General features: G+C 36.7%; 1 protein-coding gene across 4 annotated transcripts in view; it reads left to right on the forward strand.

The window, feature by feature from the left end:
- PDS5B (PDS5 cohesin associated factor B) overlaps positions 1-24237 on the forward strand; it is a 90163-nt gene that overhangs the window by 36982 nt on the left and 28944 nt on the right. For all 4 annotated transcript variants that reach the window (XM_026049804.1, XM_026049803.1, XM_026049805.1 and 1 more), the window contains exons 9-22: positions 5444-5559; positions 6896-6990; positions 8942-9087; positions 10336-10487; positions 11452-11565; positions 12849-12930; positions 16188-16236; positions 17749-17888; positions 17967-18082; positions 19105-19210; positions 20823-20983; positions 21202-21325; positions 22162-22320; positions 23226-23294. In XM_026049804.1, coding sequence (XP_025905589.1) covers positions 5444-5559; positions 6896-6990; positions 8942-9087; positions 10336-10487; positions 11452-11565; positions 12849-12930; positions 16188-16236; positions 17749-17888; positions 17967-18082; positions 19105-19210; positions 20823-20983; positions 21202-21325; positions 22162-22320; positions 23226-23294 — 1629 coding nt within the window. The remainder of the gene's footprint in view (positions 1-5443; positions 5560-6895; positions 6991-8941; positions 9088-10335; positions 10488-11451; positions 11566-12848; positions 12931-16187; positions 16237-17748; positions 17889-17966; positions 18083-19104; positions 19211-20822; positions 20984-21201; positions 21326-22161; positions 22321-23225; positions 23295-24237) is intronic.

Raw genomic sequence — 24237 nt, forward strand, 5'->3', positions numbered from 1 at the left:
TTTAAGTTGATTTTTTTTATGTCTGAAGGACAGCTGGTACTAAGACTAAGGCTATTTCAGTAGGTATTCTTGGTTTTGCCTTTCTATTTTTTCAGAGTATATAGATCTTCAAGCGGAGGAAGAAACTTCGATACTCTTATGAAGAATTAGTCAAATAGATTGTCATTCTGCAGGGTTTCTATGGAAAAAAATACATTCCCTTTGGAAAAGGGAATGTTTTGTAATACAAGTTGCTAAGTGATGTGTTATCTAACTTAAGAACTAATTGGAGCAGGTGATCATTTAAATTCATATTTATTTTCACTATGGAGGATGAATTTCAGGTTTTACAGAATCTGTTGCCAGATCTTATTTTATTGTTTATTACTGTTCATGTCCCTCCTGGACTTGTTCACATCTCTTCCTGGATTTTTAGATGAGTTGGTTTTAGTGGTTATATTGTCTTGCACATTCCTTCTTTTCTGAAAGAAGTGGGATTTAATTAACTCCTTGTTGTTTATGTGTTAAGGTAGTCTCTTCTCAGCCATAAATCCTTGTTTTTTTAGATGGAGAAAGATTACCATTTTCACTACATTTTATAGTCAAAACTGTTATTCAGGGCACTTTAACTGATGCCACATCCTCTTTCATAGCCATAATTAAAGCAACCTTTCCATCCGCTGCAGTTCAAATTGCAGCTTCTTGGATCATCCACCTGCTGTGTGCTCCCGTCACCTCTTTGTGAATTCTTCCTTTCACTCGCCATATTTCTGTATTTGAATGCAGACTTCTTGTTAATGTCCTGTGGGGTCCGTAGGTTTAGTAGATTGACCCTATCTCAGACACCCTCCAAAACTGCTGCAGCTCTGTGACACCCCTACACACACACACACACACACACACACACACACACACACACACACACACACACACACACACACACACACACACACACACTCTCCCCCCCTCTCCTCCCCCACAACATTTTTCGTGTTTTTCCATTAACTGGACGATTTTTGGTCCTCAGGATTTCCACCTTTCCTTCATGTCTCTCAATTTCTAAGAACCTTTATCATCTTTGTGTTTTTGTTCTTTCTTTTTAAATCACGCAACTAAAGAAACTAAACACAACTAAAGAAAAGTCAATTCATGAATAAGTATTTTGTTGTTTTAATCTCTGTGTAGTTTTATCTTGTGGTCTAAACCATTAAAGATAAGGTGGCTCACGTGTTGGATGGTTTTATTGTGCACTGTAACAAAATGTTTTTTTCAACAGACATGTACATTTTTACAGTTAGGCTCTTGTTGTTTTTGTAAGTTCTTTGATGTCTTTTCGTATATGTAAAACTCAAGTACAGCTTGTGCAATTGAGAGCATGGTATAGCTACTATATGAATCATCTGGTTGCTTCATATGTGTGTTTTGATGTCAAAGTTAAAAGGAGAAATAATATATGCATATCTTGTCATTGACTGCCCATGGAGGTTGACCCTTCTTTTACAGGAAGAAGCTCTGTTTAGAATAGAAGAGCCTTRGCTTGAATTAAGATCTTTCTTCTGTGGTTAAAAGATCTGTCTGTGGTTAAAAGGATAGTTTGAAGAGGAATGTTCTGAAATATTCATGAAATATAGCCAGTCTGTGGGTTTGTCTGACCTCAGTGTAAGTTCATTCTTTATGGAGACCTGCTGGAGTATTTCCTGCTCCAACCATAGTTATGGCTTTACACTCRAGAGCTGCTAGTGCCAAACGTTTGGAATTGAGGTCCGAGTAAATAGGGTGTTGAAGCTCCATAAGCCAGTGGAGAGAATGAGTTTTCAGTGATTCTTAGCACAAAGGGTGTGTAAGCTGGAAGGTGACTGATACTGTGTGCTTGGAGAAAAGCTGGATAGGGGAATCTGTTGATTTGATACAGCCTTGGGCCAAGTGGATGGTGAAGGAGAAAAACACGCTTCCAGCCCATCCTGAAGTTTGGGAGAGCAGAGCTGTCTCTTTCAATGCAGGTTAGTTAAGGTTGATACAGTAAACATGAACCTTAATTCTGCATATCACCCAGAGGTTGTCTAGATGGTTTTTGTCTTTCCTGCATTTGATACATAACTGCATCCATATCCGTATATGCAATTTTAAAGTTTTATGGCCTGAGCTCAGGCACTGGGCTGTGCAGTAGGTATTTAGGCAGAGGCTTGTGGAGTCCAGTGCCTTGGCCTCAGCCTCTGGGGCTCAGAGGCTTGGAGAGGAGAGCAGAGACCTGTGGGGCTGCCAACTSTTCCTTGACAGCACCCAGCTCATGCTGTCTGACCCTAACTTGTCTGCAGCTTCAGCACCAAAGCCTCTTGGTTTATCTCCATGGGCCCAGGCTCTTGGGGAAGCTCTGCGCTGTCCCTTCTCACTGTGGAAGAATCCAAGAGCTTTACTGTGAGAGATCAATACTTGGCCACACACAGAGTGGTTATGAAGCTGTTACTGTGGCGCTTGGACAGCGCTCGGGCGCCCGGCCCCGCTGCGGAGCCTCCGTTGGATCTGAGCAGTGTGGCCACCTAGTGTCGGAGCAGCCGGGGGTGCCGGGCTCCGCTCTGTGCGCGTGGCTGCAGCTGCAGACCCAGGGGTTCCYTGGCAATACCTGGTGTTCTTTCAAATACATACGTCTCTATGTCCATCCCTGCCTCAGTTGCCTCTGCTGTGATGTGGCAGGGTCATTTCTTATGGATAAATAATCCTGCTCCTCTCGTGCTTTTAAAAGCTTTAGTTTATTTGTCCAAAAGAGACTATTAGCCTAGCTGGAGAATATCCATCGGAATTCATTTAGCTTTCCTCTTGGAGGGGGTTCAGTCATTCGCCTGTGATCTTGGCATTAAAGTGGTGTGCTTAGAGAGCTAGTTTGTCACAGCAGCATTGCTAGTGCAGGAGAGAGTGGAGATGAAGGTACTGTTGTGTAGGTGAACTTGTAAAGAAAACTGTTATTGCTGCATTKGAATTGGATATCTGAATTTTTAGAACTGATACTATTAAAAGTGACTCTCAGTGTAACATTCAGGAAAATGACAAGCTCATGAACAGAGTGTTTGGGAATTGTCTGTAATGGATTACAGGTCATCTTATTTTACTTTCCTATGAAACTGTTTACTTAATCATTACCGTGTTGGCGTATACTTAGAGCTGCCTTTCTTCCTGGGCATGCTAATTAAACCTTCTGACCAAGTTGTCTTGTGGCCMCTTCTACTCCCAAGTCCTCCAGATCCTCAGTGTTATCTTTTGGACTTGCTAGTCATAATATTTAGATCAGCTTCAGCTGGTGTTAGTGACAGCCCATAATATCTAGGCAGAGGAGCAGGAGTGTTTGTCTTGGCAGCTGGATGTTCAGAAGCTGAAAATGTCACGTTTTTGGCACGTCCCTATTAAGGCTCTTTATGCTTAAGAGTGCTGGGTCATGGATCGCATCTAAGAGAAATGGTGAAAGGGAACATGGTCAAGGACAAAACATGACATAGGATGGAGAAGAATTCATTTTTTTTCCTCACTTATGATCCACCTCCTGCTGATTCTTTTCCCCTACTCTCCCTAGTAGGTAGAGATGTAAGTAGAATAGAGGCAATAGCCTATAGTGGTGATGCATTCATTTAATAACAGTGGCCCATTGATTTCTGTCTGTRGTAGCTTACAGAATGTCTCAAGGAAACCAACTCCTAGGTACAAATCTAGAAATTAGCTCATCCTCTTGGTCCRTAATGACAAATATTCTGTGACTAGGTCTAGGAACATGGTCGTGGTGGGCTTGTCTTGTAACTGCATGTATCACCTAATAGGGTGAAAGCTTCTTGTTAATGATGTGGGTTTTTTAAACATATTAATATTATGACTGTTATTTTTCTGTGTTTTTAGTTGCGTAGCGAAGTGTTGAGTGTCTTCTCTTGTCACAGTGAAACATTGTTCTAGATCTGTGTTAACTACCTAGAGACATTCAGTGCTGCTTTGTATCTTTAGAATATTGTTGGCTTAAATAGGAGTGAATGGGACTTCGGGGAATGGAATTTGATGCAGGCCATGGGCAGATCRCTGTTCTTAACCAATTCTTACCTTTATGGTTCTGCAATGGAACCTAACAATCCCAAACTCATCTGGGGAAAAAATGCTATTTTTTTTCCCCCCCAGCATAAGAGCAGGAAGTTGTACAAAGCTCTTGTACTACTAAGAAGTTACTAAAATATATTCAAAAGAAGTGTAGTCTCTTGTAGTATAGATAGGAAATCTCAAATGCTGATATACTTGCCCTTAGTTATTTTTTCTGCTCTGTTACTTTCAGAATTTTGCCTGTGCTTTTAATTGGTCTCTGAGCCTGAGGTGCCTGTTAGGGGATTCTGATGACAGCCACACCGAGCTCTTATTTCTTGCTTATGGGGCCTAATCTGAAAGGCTGCTGTTAAACTAATGAGGATGTTAAATGTGATAGAATAGAAGAACATTTCAGAAATCCCACACCTTCATACTAGAAAGGTGACAGAAGAGGTGAAGGGTGTCTCGTTAACATCACCTTGTCTGTGCTGTGCCCTTTCTGAGCAAGCCTTGCAGTAAGTTGTGTGGTCGTGAACTCTCGGGCCCAGTATGCAAAGGAGGCAGCGTGGTGAACTGCAAGTACCTGCTAATTGCAGCAATATTAACATACCCTTCTAAATATGTTTTAAATTTCTCATGGCATGTCTTCTTTTAAGCAAGTGGAATGCAGACTGATACTAATCAAAATAGACTGGAAAAGGTCACGTTTTATCTCTACATTGGTGCTAATTTTAAGTATTGAAGAAAAGCATCTGCTGTAACCCAGTGTTTCAAAAATAGACATGTATTGTCAGAAGAGACCAGATCTTGTGCATCACAGATTTTCGGTATCTGAGGACCCATTTTCTGAAAACTTTTTTCCTTCCTTCTTCCTAGAGATGTGGTAAATAGTTTCTCATGAAAATGTGTTACCATAAGTAAGGTCCAATATTTGAGCCAGCTGATTACGAGTTTTCTATGAAATTACTTTATTGCTAGAATTCAGATTCTGCAAACCTCTAGTTCATATTTGCAGTGGGTAGCTTGGAACACTTTTAGAGTACTGTCAACTTTTTCTTGTAGAAAAGTAGAATGAGTTGTTTCYTTTCTTGATGCTGTACTTGAATTTGTTTAAGTCTGTATGGGCAGGTATCCTTGGTCAAGGATTTCTTGGCAAAATCAGTGAACTGTTGAGTTAAAGTAACACCTGCATTTGAATATTTTTCAGTATTTTTTTTCTCCAACAGATGCTCTACACTTTATTTTCACTGCCTCCATTATTTTGTTTTCTTGTATTTGTGGAGATTCTTTTCTCTTGAGGAACACGCATATGTGTTGATGAACCTATGGATCTACATTAGAATTTTTCTGTAGAAGTAAGTATGTTTTGGTATAACAATGGTGTAAAACTTGAATGAATGTGTTTATTTTCCAGAGCAATGACAATGAAGAACGCCTGCAGGTTGTAAAACTTCTGGCCAAAATGTTTGGGGCAAAGGATTCAGAGCTGGCATCTCAAAACAAGCCACTTTGGCAGTGCTACTTGGGAAGGTATGTGCTATTTTAGTTCCCTGCTCAGGAGGGGAAAACACTGTGAAGTATAATTCACTATTTTTCAAAATTTCGTGTTTTTTAAGTAGGTAATACAGCTAAATGAGTCTTGTTTTGCAGCTTTACCTCAGATCTGGCAGGTAATGCTAGAATTGACATCTGTGATTCTGTAGAGTGCGATGAAAAATGAAATCATTTTTTAAACTTGTKTTTTTGCAACTCTCTAAGGTGCTGTTGCAAAGAATGATGTTACTCTTGCTACGCTATTGAAACTAATTTTGCATTAATTTTAAGAATACCAAATGATAATGGCAATCGGATGATAATGTAATTGATCCCAAGGTTTTTATGTAGAATATTTGTTCACTGTTTTCATTTTATGGAACGGCTGAAATACCTAAAATGTTAGAGTATTTGCAACAAAACAAATATTTTTTTTTTTTTGAAATATATTGCCGGTGTGAAATAGAGAATGTGTGGTGGTGCTAATAAATAGGTAACTTAAATTTGGCTACTGTGGTGAAAATACTTCCAATATTGGTTAAAGGAGATAAATTATTACAAATGTAGTAGTTTAAGAATATTCTTAGTTTCTAGTCATATGAAAGTGAGGATATTCCTAGAGAAATTCTGCCCTTGTAGATTTAAGACTTGTATGACACTCTTGTAAAATGGTAATAATAGATATATTACTAAAAGAGCCCTTCATAATTTCTCTTAATTTAGAAAACATAACTTTTTTAGTCAGTGATACACAGTTGATGTTAGTAGAACGTTACAGAAATTACAACAAATCTGAGACACACCTTACCGTTAAATAAGGGTTCCTGGGAGTTTTCCATGGATTCCAGGAGATTTCCAAGAGAACTTCATTTGACGTATTAATTAATTATGTGAGCACAGGATATATTTATTAATTTACTTTAAAGACCAATCAGATTTAACACTATGAAATCAGAATTGTTTTGTGTGTATAACTGTACATTGGAAGCATAAAAAATGTTTTCTGAGCATTTGAGAAAGTTATAAGAAAGTAGCTGCATGCTGTTTATTGAAGCAGATTAGATTATGCTGCTTAAACTTTGGTCTGTTTGTTCAATTTGTTAGCAATCGTTTATGTTCTTTAAAAGCAGAATGAAACGTAGGACTACATTGTTTCTACTCAAGTTTGTGTTGTTTGTTATATGATTATGATGGCATAAGTGGAAATAAGAGAACTACTCCAGGCTATTTGGAATACAAGTCTTTGACTATTGCCATTTTAGTGCTGTGTGTAATAATAAARTAATTGCTTTGGTGGATGTGGTTTATATAATGTGTTATCTTGTTCAAATAGGTTTAATGATATCCACGTACCCATTCGGCTCGAATGTGTGAAATTTGCGAGCCACTGCCTTATGAACCATCCTGATCTAGCAAAAGACTTAACAGGTACAGACTGAACGTAGCATTAAAGTAGAAAATTATTCTTAKGTCTGCTTGAAAAGTCAGGAGGGTTGGTTGTGATCGTGAAGTAGCCTGATCTGATGTTGTGGTGGAAACAACTGAGGCTAGAGTGCTAAGTCCCAGAGCCTGGTGCTTCTTCTCWGCCTAGGGGACTATGCACACAAATACCTGAATATTCCTTTTTACGGTAGCTAAGTTCCTAAAACCCCGTGAGACAGGGCAAAGGCAACCTGGCTGACCAGGGTTGTGGCACTTAGGAAGTCGAGTGCAGAGCTAAGACTTCAGCGCAAACACTGCCTGTAATTTAAGGCTTGAAAACCTGAGTACATAGAAAAGCATTTAATATTTTTGCTCCCCATGTCTTCCCGATAATTATAAAAACATAATTAGACTGGATTTTTTTTTCCAATTTTTTAATGAAGGTTGTCTTTCATGCTCACTTCTTGTAGTTACCTTAATTTTTTTTTTTTCCCCCCTCCTCTAAGCGGGGAGTTTAAGGGTATATTACGTGTATGGATTAGTCCTCTATGTTTGGTATATCTGCTTGCCAAGAATTGTGAAGATCGGCATCTAAGTTAGGCCAGCCAGAACCTTCTCAGAGTTTCATTTCTATGTGTTCTGTGTTTGCTTGTTTTGAGACAATTGGAATGGTATGGTAAATGGGATGGTAAAGACATTTCCTCCTTCATTATCAGAAATATCCTTCCAAGTTTTCTTTCTCTCTTTTTTTTTTTTCCCTTTCTTTTTTTCTCTCTTGTTGCTGAAGGACTTTGTGCCCCCTCTAATGGTATCCTTTGGGAAATGTCATTTTTGCCTGCCCCACTTCCTTTTCCCCTCCCAGCACTTAATACAGTCAGTTTTTCCAAAAAGTGACTGCCACTCACTAGTATTTTAACAGGAGCATCTTGGCAATGGGATTGTTCTTCAGTGTTTTGACTGCATTATATTTCTTTGCAGATCCGAACTGTTCATGGGGGTGTGGGGTGGAGAGTCAAAGCGAACTTCTCTTAAATAATACATGGGTTTCAAATCTTGTAGCTTAGAAATTCAAAGCTTTATCTCTTGCTGTGGATTTTCAGTGTTGTCCTGATTACCAGAATATTAACGATCAGTATTTCAGATGAGACTTGAAAATTGTCACTCATTGAACAGTCCTGAGTGTGCAGCGACCTCTATACTTCATTTAGAGCACACTTAGAGCTGTCCTGCTGTATTCTCTTATTCAAGTTATTCTCAGTTGCTGTGGATGTTTCATTGCTCTGGGCTGTTTCCCCTTCCTCATCTTGCATCTGCTTTCACCTTTTAATGTTAGCTACAGTGATCTTGACTGTTTTTTGTTATTTGCATTTATGTACTGCTTCTAAATTAAGCTAAAATATTCACGTCAAAAAAGATGAGCAATCTTTTCCATATCTTCTGTACTTGGTGACTCTTTCTAAAATGATTGTAACTAAAATTTGACATTTGTAAGCAGAAACATTAAAATATCGATGCTGCATCAGTGATGCTACAAAATAGGAAGCAATATCCTAAAATAGCCTTGAAACTTTAGATAAATTGAATGAATTRGGATATATGTAAATACACATTTTGGCTTGGTGGAGGAGCATGCCTTTGAAGTATAGCTCTTCTTTTTTCTTTTCCCCTGCTTACCATGCTTTGGCTCGCACTGGGGAGTGTTCCTGGAGCATGTGAACTAGGGTCCTTTTGGATCATGTGAAAACAGAGTTTGTGTTCAGGAATGCAGCTCCCGTGCTTAAAACAACCAGAGGGCATAGAGCCTGCAGGAGGAGTAGCCTCCAGCCTGAAGGAAGACTTCTAGAACGTGTTTAGTCCAGATACCAAGTTCTCTATTACTAGCTGTTCTGCTCTGCAGATGCCGAGTCCGATAGCCCAACAAAAACTGTAGTTAATTCTGTGATTTGTTTCCTTTCAGAATATCTTAAGGTGAGGTCACATGATCCTGAAGAGGCCATTAGGCATGACGTTATAGTTTCCATAGTTACTGCTGCCAAAAAAGATCTTTTGCTTGTCAATGATCACCTCCTCAATTTTGTCAGAGAACGAACACTGGACAAGCGGGTAAGAAGCGAACATTTTACTACTAATTATGTCTTACACATGTAGGCTCCTCTAACTTATTATAGGTCAATGTGCTTTATCTTAGTGCTACTTAAAAATACCAAATTGATTTTTAATTCTAATATCTAATTTTAGCTGTGAAAACAAATATAACACAAACATGTATGAACTTCTCTGTTCAATTAAATCTTGCATAATATTTGTTAATAAAAAGGCTATATGGTGTTTCTCAGGGGTGCTTAACAAAAGTGACGTTGTACCATGGTCCAAAACTGTTGCTTCCAGCTGTCGCATTGGATTTATCTGTGCCCTTAGCTGGAATGTTGTATTTTCTGTTGTGCTGTATTGTCTGTTAAGGTGATATGGTGAAGCTTTGGAAGGGGCTGCCTTCCACCTTTGGAAGTGGTGGAGTCACCGCCCTGGCAGCGTTCAAGAAACACGCAGAGGAGGCACCTGGGGCCATGCGTTTTGCAGGCGTGGTGGTGAGGGGCTTGTGGTTGGGCTTGAAGACCTTAAAGGTCTTTTCCAACYGTTATGATTCTATGATCAGAAAAAGAAAAAATTATATTAGGCTGAGGCAAAACAATGTCACTCATCAAGTTATAATAATATCTTTTAGGTAAAGCGATGCTTTCGACACGTTCTGAAACTCTTTTACAAGATCTTGAAAGCAGAATTCAAAATGTATTTTAGATTACTGATGAAAAATGTTCTACTGTCAGGGGTAGCCAGATTGCCTGCTTTAAATTRGATATTTTCATAGGTGCACACCAGTGTAGTAGCCTTCTAAGYTAAATATCCCTGATTTAGTTTATTCATGTTCATTATTCGACAAAATTCCTGTGACTTGCTGCTATGGTTAGAACTTGGTCAACAAGGATACTGTTACCAGCTGGTGATTTATTTTGTTCTATTTCTTTCTCATTTTGGTGACATGCTTTTCCCCTGTTGCAACCATAAAAATAATGGCAGATATTCAGTATAGATTGCTGAGAAACGTTGTTAGCTTGCCTTATAAATTAAAATTAAATTCACCACACATAYATATGCACAGCAGTTACTGATTTTGCAATGCGTAGCAGCAGTGGATGTGATTCAATACTTGTTTCAGTGAGTAAATACTGCATTTAAAATTCAATTTAACTTTCTAATAAATGTTTTGGGAAAGAATCAGAAATGCCTACGAGCAAGTTCTTTTTAATTTTTACACTGCAGTACTTTTCTCTCTCTTTCTTTTCTGTTCTTCAGTGGAGAGTGAGGAAAGAAGCCATGATGGGACTTGCACAGATATATAAGAAATATTCCTTACAGTCAGAAGCAGGGAAGGAAGCTGCAAAACAGATTTCATGGATCAAGGACAAACTTTTGCATATATATTATCAAAACAGTATTGATGACCGGTAAGTCCATCTCTACTTTAAAAGCTAGGCAATTCTGTGACTAAGTGAGGCAACTTAGGCACAGATTGTTTTTTTTCTCTGTGCTTAAGCACTGATAAAATGCGGACACTTCTTAATCCTTTATATTTTGATCTAGTACATGATCTGAGAGAAYTGTAGCCAAGTGTGTTCCTCTTTTATTTTCCTTTACGATTTCCTTTGTGATTAATAGCAATGAATTGGAGCTTTGCTCTGGGTTTGTGGTGAAAACAGTGCCTATGCCAACRTAGCTGTAAATTTGTAATGTGGTGGTTTGAGTCCAAGCGCTGCTGTTGGGGCAGCTTCCATAGTGTTGGGAGCTAGCCTGCCTTAACTAATCAAGGGCTCTTGCCTTTATTAATTTCCATGCAAATGTCCTTGTGTTTTTCCACTTCTGAAGAAGTGAGATAAACTCAGTTCTTTGGGGGAGGAGAAGAAATCCAATTCCTTCCAGCTGATACCGAATCCTCCTTTGTGTTGAACGTGTCCCACATGTTATCATAACAGCTGAGATTTATTGCTATTTTAGGCCTAGTATTGAAAAGAAATTATTGATCCCAACAGTGACCTCAATTATCAAACCGGATGTTATTAGTGAATTTCATTAAAAGACGTTCTTCACTTAAAACGCTTTTGTTCCTATCCAAATTAGTACATTTGATCACAATAATGTCTTATTTAACTGTTTCACTGCTAACGTTAAGAGTTGGGTGTCGCTAATTATGTAATGATGTTGTATGTGTTGTGCTTTGCTTAAAGTTTACAATGAGTGTTATTGGAAACTAAGTGACTTGACATTTGGGTTTGTTTTGTTTTTTGTTTTTAGTAACCCAGTCTCTGTAGGCAATGAGTGATTTCTAAGCAAGACTGCAAAGTTTTGTATGCCTGTTTTAGCAATTTGTGACCACTTTTCTTCTTCATTTATGTTGCCTAATGCTCTATTTAGGTTACTCGTTGAACGCATTTTTGCTCAGTACATGGTCCCTCACAACCTGGAAACGAACGAGCGCATGAAGTGTCTGTACTACCTTTATGCAACGCTGGATTCAAATGCTGTGAAGTATGTGCTGTTACTGACTTCTTGCAAAATGTTTTATAATACTATTAATTATTGTGAATTAATTCCAAGTTGTTATGAGTAGTCTATGCCAGCGGACAAAGCTAGTTGTTGAATTATCAGTAAACAGAATGTAACAGTGTTATATATTCTTCAAATGAGAGTTTGAAAAAAGTTTTTTTTTTTTTTTAACAAGTTGTTGTACCTTTTAACTCCAAGTAGCTAAAAGGTGTCAATGATCTAGTAAGAAGCTTGAGTGCCCTTCAGTCCTTTTGTGCCCTGAAAAGGCTGGAATAGGCTCCTACAAGCCTATCTACTAGCCATAGGCTAAGGTTGCTTACCTGGCAACTGCTGAATTAAATCGGCATCCATTTAGAAATCATCATGGCTTAAAGGTGGGAAGGAATTACTCATTTGCCTCTTCCTCTTCACTATGTGTTTTACTTATGGTAACTTTATGAGCTACAGTGCTTGCCTCCTGTTGCTTAAAAACATACATCCATGTGAAGTTGACTAAGGATAGTTTTACTTTTGGGTGTCGTAAAAAATTGATTTAGTTTTACCAGACCTCTATTTAGTGCTACTCTGCCACTTGAAAACTGAATATATTTTGTCCCCATGTGGCAGACTGGAGAAAGTTCTGTATACCATAGAAGGAGTAAAAGTCCCCAAGCTTTCAAATACTTCAGAAAATGGTTCTTGAATACCCTATATTTACCGTATCAGTTGAGTTAAAATACTACAATGGTATAATACATGATTTTTTTTTTCCTAGAAAGTGTGTGAATTTTCAGTTTTGAACAATGCCTCTAACACTCTTTGTACAAGTATAATCTTGTCCATTCCTCGCTATTTGTTGRTCCGTTAGTTGCCTTTTATATGCAAGAGAGACATTGTTTTGATGATAAAAATCTTCAACATCTGTTTTAGCCTATTCCTAGAAGTGTTCTTAGAAGAGTCATGGTTGGCTTGTACTAATGAGCCCAGGACTATTGGTTTGTTTCCCTCATCTATTCAAGACAATGTAGTTTGCTATCTGAAATGAAACTCATTTCAAAATCTCCCTTTGTTCCATTCTAATTTAGCCGCTTTCCTACTACTCAGCTGAGAAATGCTTTAGATTTTGACAGGTACAGAACAATGGAGTTTCAGATGATAAGCACTTCCCTGAGTCTGAAGTTGAAAAAGATTTAAAGGCTGTTTTGGGACAATTGTGTTTCTGAATAGAAGACTTTGACAACTCTTCTCCTGATTTTGTATAAACATGCATATATTCTTTCCTTTAGAGCATTGAATGAAATGTGGAAATGTCAGAATCTGCTACGACATCAAGTAAAGGATTTAGTTGATCTGATAAAACAGCCCAAAGTAAGTTCAGTTTGCATTCATCCTCCAGTGAATATACAGCTTAATTTAAAGCAATATGCCATTTGATTAATTCCAGAAAAAGTCACCTTTAGAAGTTTCTCTGGCTCACTTTCAATAATTGATATGAAATATTTTGAAAACTTAACAAAGATTCTACTAGATCATGCTTACAGTAGGAAATGTGTGTACTTTTTTTCAAGTAAGAGCTAAACTGTATGGAAAATTGCTTAGAAATTTTCAGGAGAGTGTCAGTACTTTGTTACAGAAGTACTTTGTCTTCCTATTTGGGAGCTACATCCTAACAGGATAGTTCTGCTTCTTAAAAATTGAAAGCAAAAACAGCGTATTTGTTGGTGTATATTTTCTGTTGTTGAGGTTTTTTTGTTTGTTTTGTTTTTTGGCTGCCAAATGAATAATTTGCTGGGAGAAAATTTGCTGTTGTGTCTTAATTTATCTTGTGTTTATGTGTGTTTGATAATGATTTAAAAAAAAATTATTCCAACAAATGCCTTGTTTTCTCTATCTTTGCAAACTTTTCAAAAGTTGTGTTGAAAATGTCAAACTGCAGTTGATTTCTTTCTACTGAGTAAATTTTCTGTAYAAAAAGCGACATTCATAGAGGACTTAATAATATCCAGTAAAGTAAAACTTGTAGCTGTTCCTGGCTGTGTGGGTCTACTCAATACAATTCGTAGAAAATGATGGATGTAACTTGGGGTGGAAGTAGAACTCAACTTGAATCTGTGGTGCTGTTTTCAAAGTAAGGAAATAAATATAAGTATGTAGTGTGTACTATAAAATGTTACTGTGTTCGTAGACACATTTATCGATTTTTGTCTTCTATATGACTGCATACTCATGTACCACAGAGAAATTACATTTAGTGCAGTGTAGTGACTGAATTATCCCTTCTGCTGAAATGATCCAAACAGGAAGATGTGGTACCTGCATTTTTAGACGTGTGCTTGCATTATCTGAGGAATCTGCTTGCTGTTCTTTTGCAGAAAGAAAAACTCCCCAAATCAAAGTTATTATCTTTTTAAATTGTATTATAGCTCTAATGAAATTGATTGCCGTGAAACGAATAATATAGATTTAGTGCCTTTAAAATACAATTTAATACTGCGTTAAATTGTAAGTGTAGTAATTGCAAATACAATAAATACTTCTACTATTATTATTTGTAGTATTATTCATAATATTATTTTAGTGATCTAACTTAAGCAGTATTTCAACTGTATCTTGTATTCTTCACCTAATTTAAATACACTTATCTRTAATCTAAAACTTGAGTTAATTTTTTTAGGATCTTCTGCTTTTCAGCTGAAAGTAAAATTCCAGCTTTTTCCATTGGTTTTAAGAGCTGTGCTTTCTCATCTRTGAAATGTCTGATAGGGAATTAAACATATAGTTTTAATAGAAGCCAAAATCAGCATCACACACATTGTGTCTTACTCTTATACTAATTGGCTAAACCTAAATATCTTTGAGGAATATTTTTGAATCTGACATAATTTAAGGAAAACTTTCCTTACTGTGGTGATCTGCATGTTCTTTCCCTCTTCACTCTCCCTCCCCATTCCACYCTCTAAAAAATATAAATAAATAAAGTCCCTGTTCTTATCACAGACGTGAAAAAGGAAGGCCATAGTCATGAGACACATACTCACTGGCCATTCAGAACTGTAGAAAACATTTTAATTTTYGGAGATAAAACCAAAAGCAACTATTAACATTTTAAAATACAGCTTAATATTATGAGATGGGCTTCTTCACTCTGAACTCATTTCTCCACTTAATCATGATGACTGAACTGTTATTTCTTCTCCTGTAAGTGTTGTCTCTGAGGCAAGTGTAAAGTTTGTGAGAACTGTCTCGGAGAATATCAGTGACAGGACAAGAAGCAAAGYGTAGAAGTTGCCACAAGCCAATCTGGATGTTAGGGGGAAAAAAAAAGATGTAGTGAGAGTAATCAAGTACTGGAGTGGGTTATCCAGAGAGGTGGTGAAATCTCCATCCTTCGGAATGCCCCAAAATCCAAAAAAAATCACCTGATAATACTGCGTTGTTTGACAGCACTTATTTTTACACGAGCACAACAGCGAAGGGTTTCGACTTTTGTCTTTTCTTCCATCTACCTTGAAACGCTTTATGAAGAGGCTTAAGGCATTATCTTTGCTTTGCAATTAAGGATTCCTGCTTGTTACTTCAGCTTGAATTTCCGTTATACTCTGAGCTTCAGTGTTATTTGACAAAAACTCCTTGTCTCTAGAATAACCTAAATTAGAGCTAATGTGGGGGGGGAAAAGCTTTTGGATACTTTTGTCTGCCTGCAGCAGTGGGTGATGTGCTGCAGAATACTACTTATTTGTAAGTTCTTATAAAAACTTRCAAGTTCTTCTATTATTGTAAAGAAAATGTATAGCTGTGTGTGTGTGTGTATATATATATATTTGCCGTGTAGCCTTACATGGCTGTGCCCCAGCTGTTTCCTTTTACACATTAAAAGGAGTAGTTTTGGGTCCATGGCTGTGAGGATTGAACAATATCTTTAAGCTCAGAGAGAGTTTCACTGAAATCCAAACTTCATTGATCTCTAGAAATGCAWTTATGTTTTTATATTTTACTTATTTCTTATTTTACTTCTTTACTTCTATGTTTTCATATTTTACTGCTATCATAGTCCCTGAATGTTTTTATAATTATACTGTTAACCTCTGTCTTCTCTGTTCAGCTTTATGGTAGTAATAGTCTTAATGTTGATTTATTCCCCTCTTTACAATAAGATGGGAGCTACTGCTGAAACAGTGTATAGAATTYATACATGAACAAGACGCTAAAGGGAATTTAATGCTCGYGTTTGTGGGGTTTKGGTTTTTTGTTTTTTTTTTTAATTTAAAAGCAAAGAGCCGTTGTATGGAAAATATTGTTATGGCGGGGGGAAGAAACATTTGCTGTTTTCATAAAATATCTAGTAAATATAGTAATAAGTATAGTTATTCTAGGAGTAAGAATATTTCATATATAAATATGGGAGGAAAAGAGTGTATTTGTGGTTCCTCTCTTACTTTTTGTAACTATCTAGCATTAACTTTGCAGTGTTTGTTTTCACAGCCAGTTCTCTCACATCCTAGCTAAGCGATAGGGGCCACTTGCCAATAACGCAGCTAGGRGAGTGTCACTGTGCACAGTGTTCAAGTGCAAATACCCAATGTACTCTTTTTACTTAATGCATTTTTTTTTRTTTTGACTTGCAGACAGATGCCAGCAGTAAAGCTATATTCTCAAAAGTGATGGTTATAACAAGTAAGTGAGCTGAAGTATATTAAAATTCTCTAAAATTGCTTTTGAAGTATTTCAGAATATTTCAGAATATTTAAGGTTGGAAGGGACCTCTACAGATCATCTAAGTATGTGCTTTCCTCTTAACATTTGAAAGGACTTTATGCTCTTTTTAATAACAAATCTTGGTAATTGTAATTCAACTGTATGTTTTGAAGAATTGTCAAGACAACTGCAAGGAAAATTAATTTCTTATGCTAAAACATCTCCAATTGTGAAGCCTATTATATGTTACTTCAGCTGCATTTCTAACTGTTGTTGATTAATTCAAAATGTAGATGATCTCAAGTCAGGTTTTATGTTAGTGTATATTATAGAATATATGTTAGCTGATGTTAATTAACGTGAAATAGTTCCTTAACTTGCTTGTTTTTGATGTGCGGGTATTGTTGTTAGAGTGTATGAAGGAATTTGTGTTTCTGAACAAATTTCTGAAACAACAAAAGAACGTCCATGTAAGGTAAATTCTTGCCAAATCCCACAACCCAAAGCTTTAGGACTAGTGAGAGGAAGAAAAACTTGCTTTACAATTCCATTTTTTTTTTTTATGCATGGTTTTATTTTGTCAAATTACTATTTAAGGATATACATATTTTTGAAGTATCACAAGAAAAGCTGAATCTTGCTACTAGCTTTGGCYATCTGAATCTTGCTGCTAGTTTTGGCTATGTCCCAAATGCTGTCTTCCTTTTTCATATAGTATAGAATCATGTCAGTTTTATGATTATTCTGATCCCTTTGGTTCTAGACTGCATCTTCAAAACAAAAATCCATCCAAGCAAATGCTTAGAAATTGTTTTCAACAAACTGCTCTGCAGTCTCAGACTACTGTCTGTGCCAACTCTGCTTAACGTTTACTTAACATTTTACAAAAAGGTGATGCATCTTAAGAGTATGCTAATACTCTTGTCGATAGATTATCTTGTAAATGCACATTTAAACTAAAAATCATATCCTGTTTAAGGCTTTTTTTTATCTGACTTTCACAAACTGGATATGAATAATTCAGATTTAGTGGAGGCAGTAATTTAGCAAAAATACTCTTTTTGTTTTTAGTGCTTGYTTTGTCAGCTACTTAAATACTTGCCTTATCCAGCACTCAAATGTATATGTGTGTGTGCTTTTTCTTTTTCTTTTCTTTTCTTTTTTTTTGTGGAATATTGGTTTTGTTAATGTTATTAAAAGGACCAAGAAGCCTTGATGAATATGAGGGAAGCAAAAATGAGGGAAGGGGCACAAAGGGGGACCAATGTAATAGCGTAGTAAAAGCAAATGAGCTCTGCCAGTGTGAACACTTCATGCTTTTTTGAAATGTGTAGATGCATCTATGAGAATACCTSAACTGGGTGATTTTTGTGTAGATGTTTTCAGTTAGTTTACTGAGCGAGTGCATATGAATCCCTATAAGAAACTTCCAACTTGTGTAACTTACAATACTCATTAAGATAAATAGTCATTTATTTTTCTTATTTCAAGGAAACCTTCCTGATCCAGGCAAAGCTCAAGATTTCATGAAAAAGTTTACACAAGTTCTAGAAGATGATGAAAAAATAAGAAGTCAGTTAGAAATGCTTGTTAGCCCAACRTGTTCTTGCAAACAGGCTGAAGGATGTGTGGTAAGAATAACTCTTAGTATTTAAAAATACATTTGGAACTCAATTGATTACCTCATTTAACTGAAATATATATTGCAGAGAGAGATTACAAAGAAGTTGGGCAACCCCAAACAACCAACAAATCCTTTTCTGGAAATGATAAAGTTTCTTCTGGAGAGAATTGCTCCTGTTCACATTGATACTGAATCCATTAGGTACGTTTTTGGATGTCTGTAGTTAATGGAGTTTGGAGCTTCTAGTTTTGCCTTTAAACACAGCCAGTAATGGTTTATATGGAAAAGAAAAGCCTAGGGACTTCCAATGTTTTCTTCTGCTTTCCCCTTGCTTAGTTTTTTGCCTCCTCATTCAGAGTGCACAACTTTATTATTTTTAATTCCATACAGGATGTTAGATGACAGTGACTTAAGCAGTAATTTAAATAAGGTGTTAAGGCATTAAGATTTTAAGGACGAGTGAGCTGGTAAAGCTATAGGTAAAAATAATGGGCAGAGTGGTTATTTTAATAGTAGCTGTGTTTGAGACATAACAGCTTATTAGACAGTTTCCAAGTGCTGGTGAATTCTTATCTCTTAATTCCAACTGTAGTAGTTCACTTGAGCTTTTCAGGTTTTTCCTGTTATATAGATGATACAATAGAATTTTGATTTCTGTTAACCTCTGCTTCAGAAACCTTATTAGTAAAATGAAGTATTAAATAAATGTTTTTTTAGTTTTGTCACAGACTTAGTGTTTTCCCAACTCTGTAATTTTTCACTAAATTGCAGCTTCATTTTTGGTGCTATCAGGCTACTTTAACTTTTTTTTTCCCCTATAGGAAGCTATTTTTATCCTGTTAGAGGTGCTAAAAAGACTGAAAACCTGACTAGGAGATCTCTCCCATGGTTTACCAGTGATTATAAATAGCACTTGCAGTGTGTACTGAAGAAATATTCTGAATATTGTTCATTTTTTTGTCAGAGAAGCAGCCTGCAGTTTTTGCTAATAGGCTCAGTCTGATGATCACCATTTCCTTTCTTAGGGTACAGTGTAAGGAAAAACAATATTACTGTCTACGTGAAGTATGGAAGAGAGAACATTCTCTGGAATGTTTCATCAACGCCTACCACAGATGTTTAACAGTTATTTTGTCTCTTGGTTATAGGTTAAATGTTATTAATGGTTCTTTTTTTTTATGAGTTATAAGACATAATAAGACTGCATTAATTTTTCCCTTCAGTGCTCTTATCAAGCAAGTAAATAAGTCTATAGATGGAACAGCTGATGATGAAGATGAGGGTGTACCTACTGATCAGGCAATCAGGGCAGGCCTCGAATTGCTGAAGGCAAGTATGCTCTTGGTGATCAGTGAGCATGTGAAACCTTTCTAAAGCTGCCTTGGTAAAATGCTTTTGAACTTAGCATTCGTATCTTCAGTCATCATCATCATCATCATTGTGGAAGCTATCCAAATGAAAAAACATACATAATTATGCATACATACACTCTTTTTTTCTTCAAGCTCATTGTATATGATAGTAAAGGTTATTCTATACATAATTGATGCATCTGACATTAAGGCTACTTTATCATCTCGATATAAAGCAGAAAAGAAACTGCATGTGTGATAGCAGGGGTTGAGGTTTTGATCGTTAGAGTGTGAACTCTTCCCCTGTRTTCTTGGTCCTTGGCTTGTTTGTGTGTTTTTGTACGTGGCTCTGTGTAAGCATCTCGGAACTGGAACGGGCCTCCTAAGCAGTTTCTTGATGGGTAGGGCTGACTGCAGTTCGTGAATGTAGTTTTACTCCTGGACCAGTGCTTGGGTATCTGCACAGAACTGGGTATTCCCGAGTTCGGTAGAAAAGGGAGTCGTCTTTATTTCTAGACTGTGTGATAGTTGTTGATAATTCAGTTAATGCAGCAAACCCCATCAAGATGCATTTCTGAGGGCATTGTACACAATTTGGTATAGCATCTCCTTCCCCCACCATCCTTTTTTTTATTATTATTTTTTCTTTCTCTCAGGAGAGAAAAGGACTGATCACACTTTATTTGCAAACCCTTTTAAAAGTCTGAACATCTTTAAATGCTGCTATCTAGAATTTTTCAGTTCACTTGCATTTTGTAAAAACATTAAGTTTATTTGACCAATACYGTGTGGTGTAAGTTTATTCTCTACTTGCACACCCAGGTATTTGTGCCATCATACCATCCCTGTTATGTGATGGTGTTGAGAGATGTCCAAAACTGTAGATTGATTTAGGAGACTTCAGAATCCTTAGGGCTTCAGTGCTGAAGCATTCAGAACTTTTTAGATCACCTGAGGACCTGGTAGATTCTTCTGGGGGCAGAGGATTCCTTAGCCAAATACACAGGTTAAGTTAAAAGTGAGATAAACCAGTTGCACAAATGTAAATTTGAGTAAGAATGGGTTATAAAATGGACATCAATATATTTAAAAGATCCAAGGTCAGCACCTACATGTCTGTATGAAGTGGCATGTTTGGGAAAGAGGAAGATGTGGTAATCCTGTGATTGCGAGTATKCCTGTAGAAGTATTTTAATTGAGTTAGAAGTGGGGTTCGAAGTGAATGTTCTAATTATCTCACTGCTTTATTTGCCTTGCTGAGTAACCTGGGAACACACAAACYGAGTTCCTTTTGGAGAGGCAAAACTAGGAGATGCTGCGGGAGCTGCCGTTGTGCTGCAGGGAGTGAAGGGCGTTAGTGAGACCAGAGCTGCTCTGAAATAACCCCCCTGAAATGCGGGTAGCCCCAACGGTGCTTTCCTGGCACCAAATGCATCTCTGCTCCTACTGAAACCACTGCCTGCTAGTGGAGATAGTGATGCAGTTATGTGAAATATTCCAAAATGGGATCAGGATGTGAATCTTAATGTGGTGTTTCATGTAAGGAAACCTTCAAAAATATTAACGTGACTTCTACTTTATTTTGGCAGGTACTTTCATTTACACACCCTATCTCATTTCATTCAGCTGAAACTTTTGAATCACTTCTGGCTTGCTTAAAAATGGATGATGAAAAAGTGGCAGAAGCCGCTTTACAAATTTTTAAAAACACAGGAGGCAAAATTGAAGAAGACTTTCCTCATATAAGATCGTAAGTGTTTATATGTGTTCTTTATTATGTGGGATTATAGAAGTTCTTTTTTTTTTATCTTTTGCATGCTGTATTATTATTAAGTTGCTGAAACCAGAAGAACTAGTGTATTTGAGGGGATGGTGGTAGCGTGTGCATGCATATATGTATATTTACATTTTTACTGGCTTGATGTTTTTAAAGGCTTCCAATTTTTGAAGATATTCCTTATTTTTTAGTGCTTTGCTTCCAGTCTTGCATCATAAAGCTAAGAAAGGACCCCCTCGTCAAGCCAAGTATGCCATTCACTGCATTCATGCCATATTTTCCAGCAAAGAAACACAGTTTGCACAGATATTTGAGGTAAGATGAAAATATTTAATTTACTTTTTTATTATCTTTATTCTGCAAGCCTTAACTAAGGAGCATAGAGGCATAGAGTTTATATTTTATTATATCAAATTTAGAGAAGATATTTTAACCTCTCACATTGTTCCCATGCAGTTTGGCTTCAAATGGTAGTAGCAAGGGACGGGGAGGTTGTGTCTAATGTCCCATTGTCCATCATGTTTAGGATTGCTTTAGTCTGCTAAAGCAAATAAACAAAAAAAACCACTCACAAGAAACAAATAAGCAGATAGGTTGGACCGTCTGCTGAAATAAGGAACTATTCTTGGAACCAGGAACCAAAAAGTATCTGTTGTGACCGGCATAAGATTTTTAAATAGTTATCAAAAATTATGGAAAACCAAGTTTTCATAGAAATTTTGAACAGATTTTAGTTTAGCAAAAGAAAAAGATCTTTTTTAATTAGTGCCCATTCTCTTTTTGAAGGATGAATCATAGTTCATTGCTGAAACTGCCATATTGACATGTACTGTGCCCACCTCAATWAGAAAATACCCTTTTAATGCCCTACTTCCCAAATGGTCCTGCTTGAACTACTACTTTCTGAACTTTTCCTCCCRAGTGTGCTTAGCATTTTCTTTCTGGCATCTTAACTTTCCTTGTGATTCCTGGGAAGCCTGTTGTAGAGTTCAAGAATGTGTTTTTAAATCTAAATGATGATTCATTCTTTCACGATTCCTTTTCTGGAATGGAAATGCGTGGGTTAAATAGTTAATACAGCTGTTAGAATGACCACTTGCTACAGACACAGATTTTATCAGTAATATTTGAATTTGTTGCCTTTATTCCAGCCACTGCATAAGAGTTTGGACCCAAGCAATTTTGAGCATCTCATTACACCGTTGGTTACCATTGGTCATATAGCCATGCTAGCACCTGATCAGTTTGCTGCCCCCTTGAAATCTTTGGTTGCCACTTTTATTGTTAAAGACTTGCTGATGAATGACAGGGTAAGTATTTCTTAAATCTCATTTTGAAGTTCTTTCTGTGCTAGAAGATAATCAACATGTCAAGTACCTGCTTCAAAACAAAAACATAGACATGCTGCTTTCTCCTTTTGCATATATTTGTCTCTGATTTTCTGCAACAAAATGTATTATTGAGATTAACAGAGCGCCCACAGTACAGAAGGAATGGTAGGGCTAGTTCTGCAGTCTTACAAAAACATCAAGTAAATTATAATCGAGGCGCTGCCCTTTGTTAAAACTGGGAGAATTTGTTATTGGCTTTGTTCACTTTGTCTCGTCTTAAGCAAGTTGTGATTTTTAGGAAGTATGATTTATTTAAAATTAAAATCCACTATTTTAAATGCAAGGCTGTGATTATGAAATTTGATAATTCTGTATTTATAGCAGTTATAAAGTTAAATACTTAGGTATTGTCCACTACCTTTAGGGAAGGTATTGTCTAAAATTATGCCCTTGAGGTGCCTGCCTACTGAATAATGAAAATGAACATTATTTTCAGAGGAACAGCTATTATGCATCTTCCACACTAAAGCCATGGTTTTCAGGAACTAATATTCTTAAAAAAAAAAAAAAAAAAAAACTACCAAGTTTGCTGATATTTGAATAAGGAGGTAANTTATGCATCTTCCACACTAAAGCCATGGTTTTCAATATTCTTAAAAAAAAAAAAAAAAAAAAAAAAATCACTACCAAGTTTGCTGATATTTGAATAAGGAGGTAAGAATTTTTACCTCTCTTCTATACTGGTCACTTCTATAATACGCAGAAGCCATAATAATAAGCCATAAGTAAGTCTCTATTGTTTATTGAAGCAAACAAGACACAGGAGATTACAGCAGATTGTAGTGAAGTAACAGCAATATAGTAAAATGTAAACTTTGGTTTAGCTTCCAGGGAAAAAGACAACAAAACTTTGGGTTCCRGATGAAGAAGTTTCTCCTGAAACACTTGTTAAAGTAAGTAGCCCTTTGTATCTCCTACATTTGTGTGTGTGKGTAATGCTTAACATAGTAAATGTAAAGATTCCTGAAACAGCTGCTTTTCTCTATCTCCTTCTCAGCTTCTAAAAGTTAAAAAGAGAAACTACTTTTAAAGGCTGCATCAAAATAGAGAAATTGGATAGCTAGGAGAGAAGTTCTTGTAAATAAACTCCTACACATGTACCTTACTGAATTTTCATTACATTCCTGTTCGGTGTGGAGCGGTTAAATATGCCAGATATTAGCACACTCAATGATTTCTACTTAATAGTTAAATATTATAAATTTCTTTAAAGTTTGCTTTTCATTGGAATTATGATGACATAAAAAAAAAAACTCGTTCTGTGGAAAATACATCCTATAACTGTTTGTTTTTAAATCCCTTTCTTTAGAAGGTAGATTCTGCATCTATTCTCTGTGGTGGTAGTTTATGCTTTCACATTTTCGTCTGTAGTGAGAAAGATGCCTATCTTTGCAAGCTGGCAATGTTAAGTTAATGGCTRAGTTAAATGTAGCAGCAGTTTCCTCCTGTGCCTTTTTTGTAGAGTTGCTCTGGCACCTTTAAGCTCTGTACCTTCTCTCACAGGCTTGTTAAACTTTTCCTGGTGTAAGGGYGCCTTGCCTGCCATTGCAGTGAGGGTTTTCTGCTTGATTCAGAACTCAATTTTGGAAACATTCTGTTAATTTATTAGTTCTTTGTTCATCTGACTAGAGCGAGGTTTATTTTCTTGTTTGTGCAGTAGTTGCACGTTTTAGAAAGAAATGATCACATCCTATATTTTTTGCTTGCACTTAAAAATGCCTAGTTTGTTTTGCATCCCGTATCTAGCATGAGGGAATCATTCATGACCTATTGAATGGTTGTGTTCATTGTGGTACTTTGGCTTTCCTGCTGTTTTAGTGTTGTACAGAATCTAAA

Source organism: Nothoprocta perdicaria, unplaced genomic scaffold (assembly GCF_003342845.1).
Source record: "Nothoprocta perdicaria isolate Ctin4 unplaced genomic scaffold, notPer1 scaffold_62, whole genome shotgun sequence".
Taxonomy (NCBI): Eukaryota; Metazoa; Chordata; class Aves; order Tinamiformes; family Tinamidae; genus Nothoprocta; species Nothoprocta perdicaria.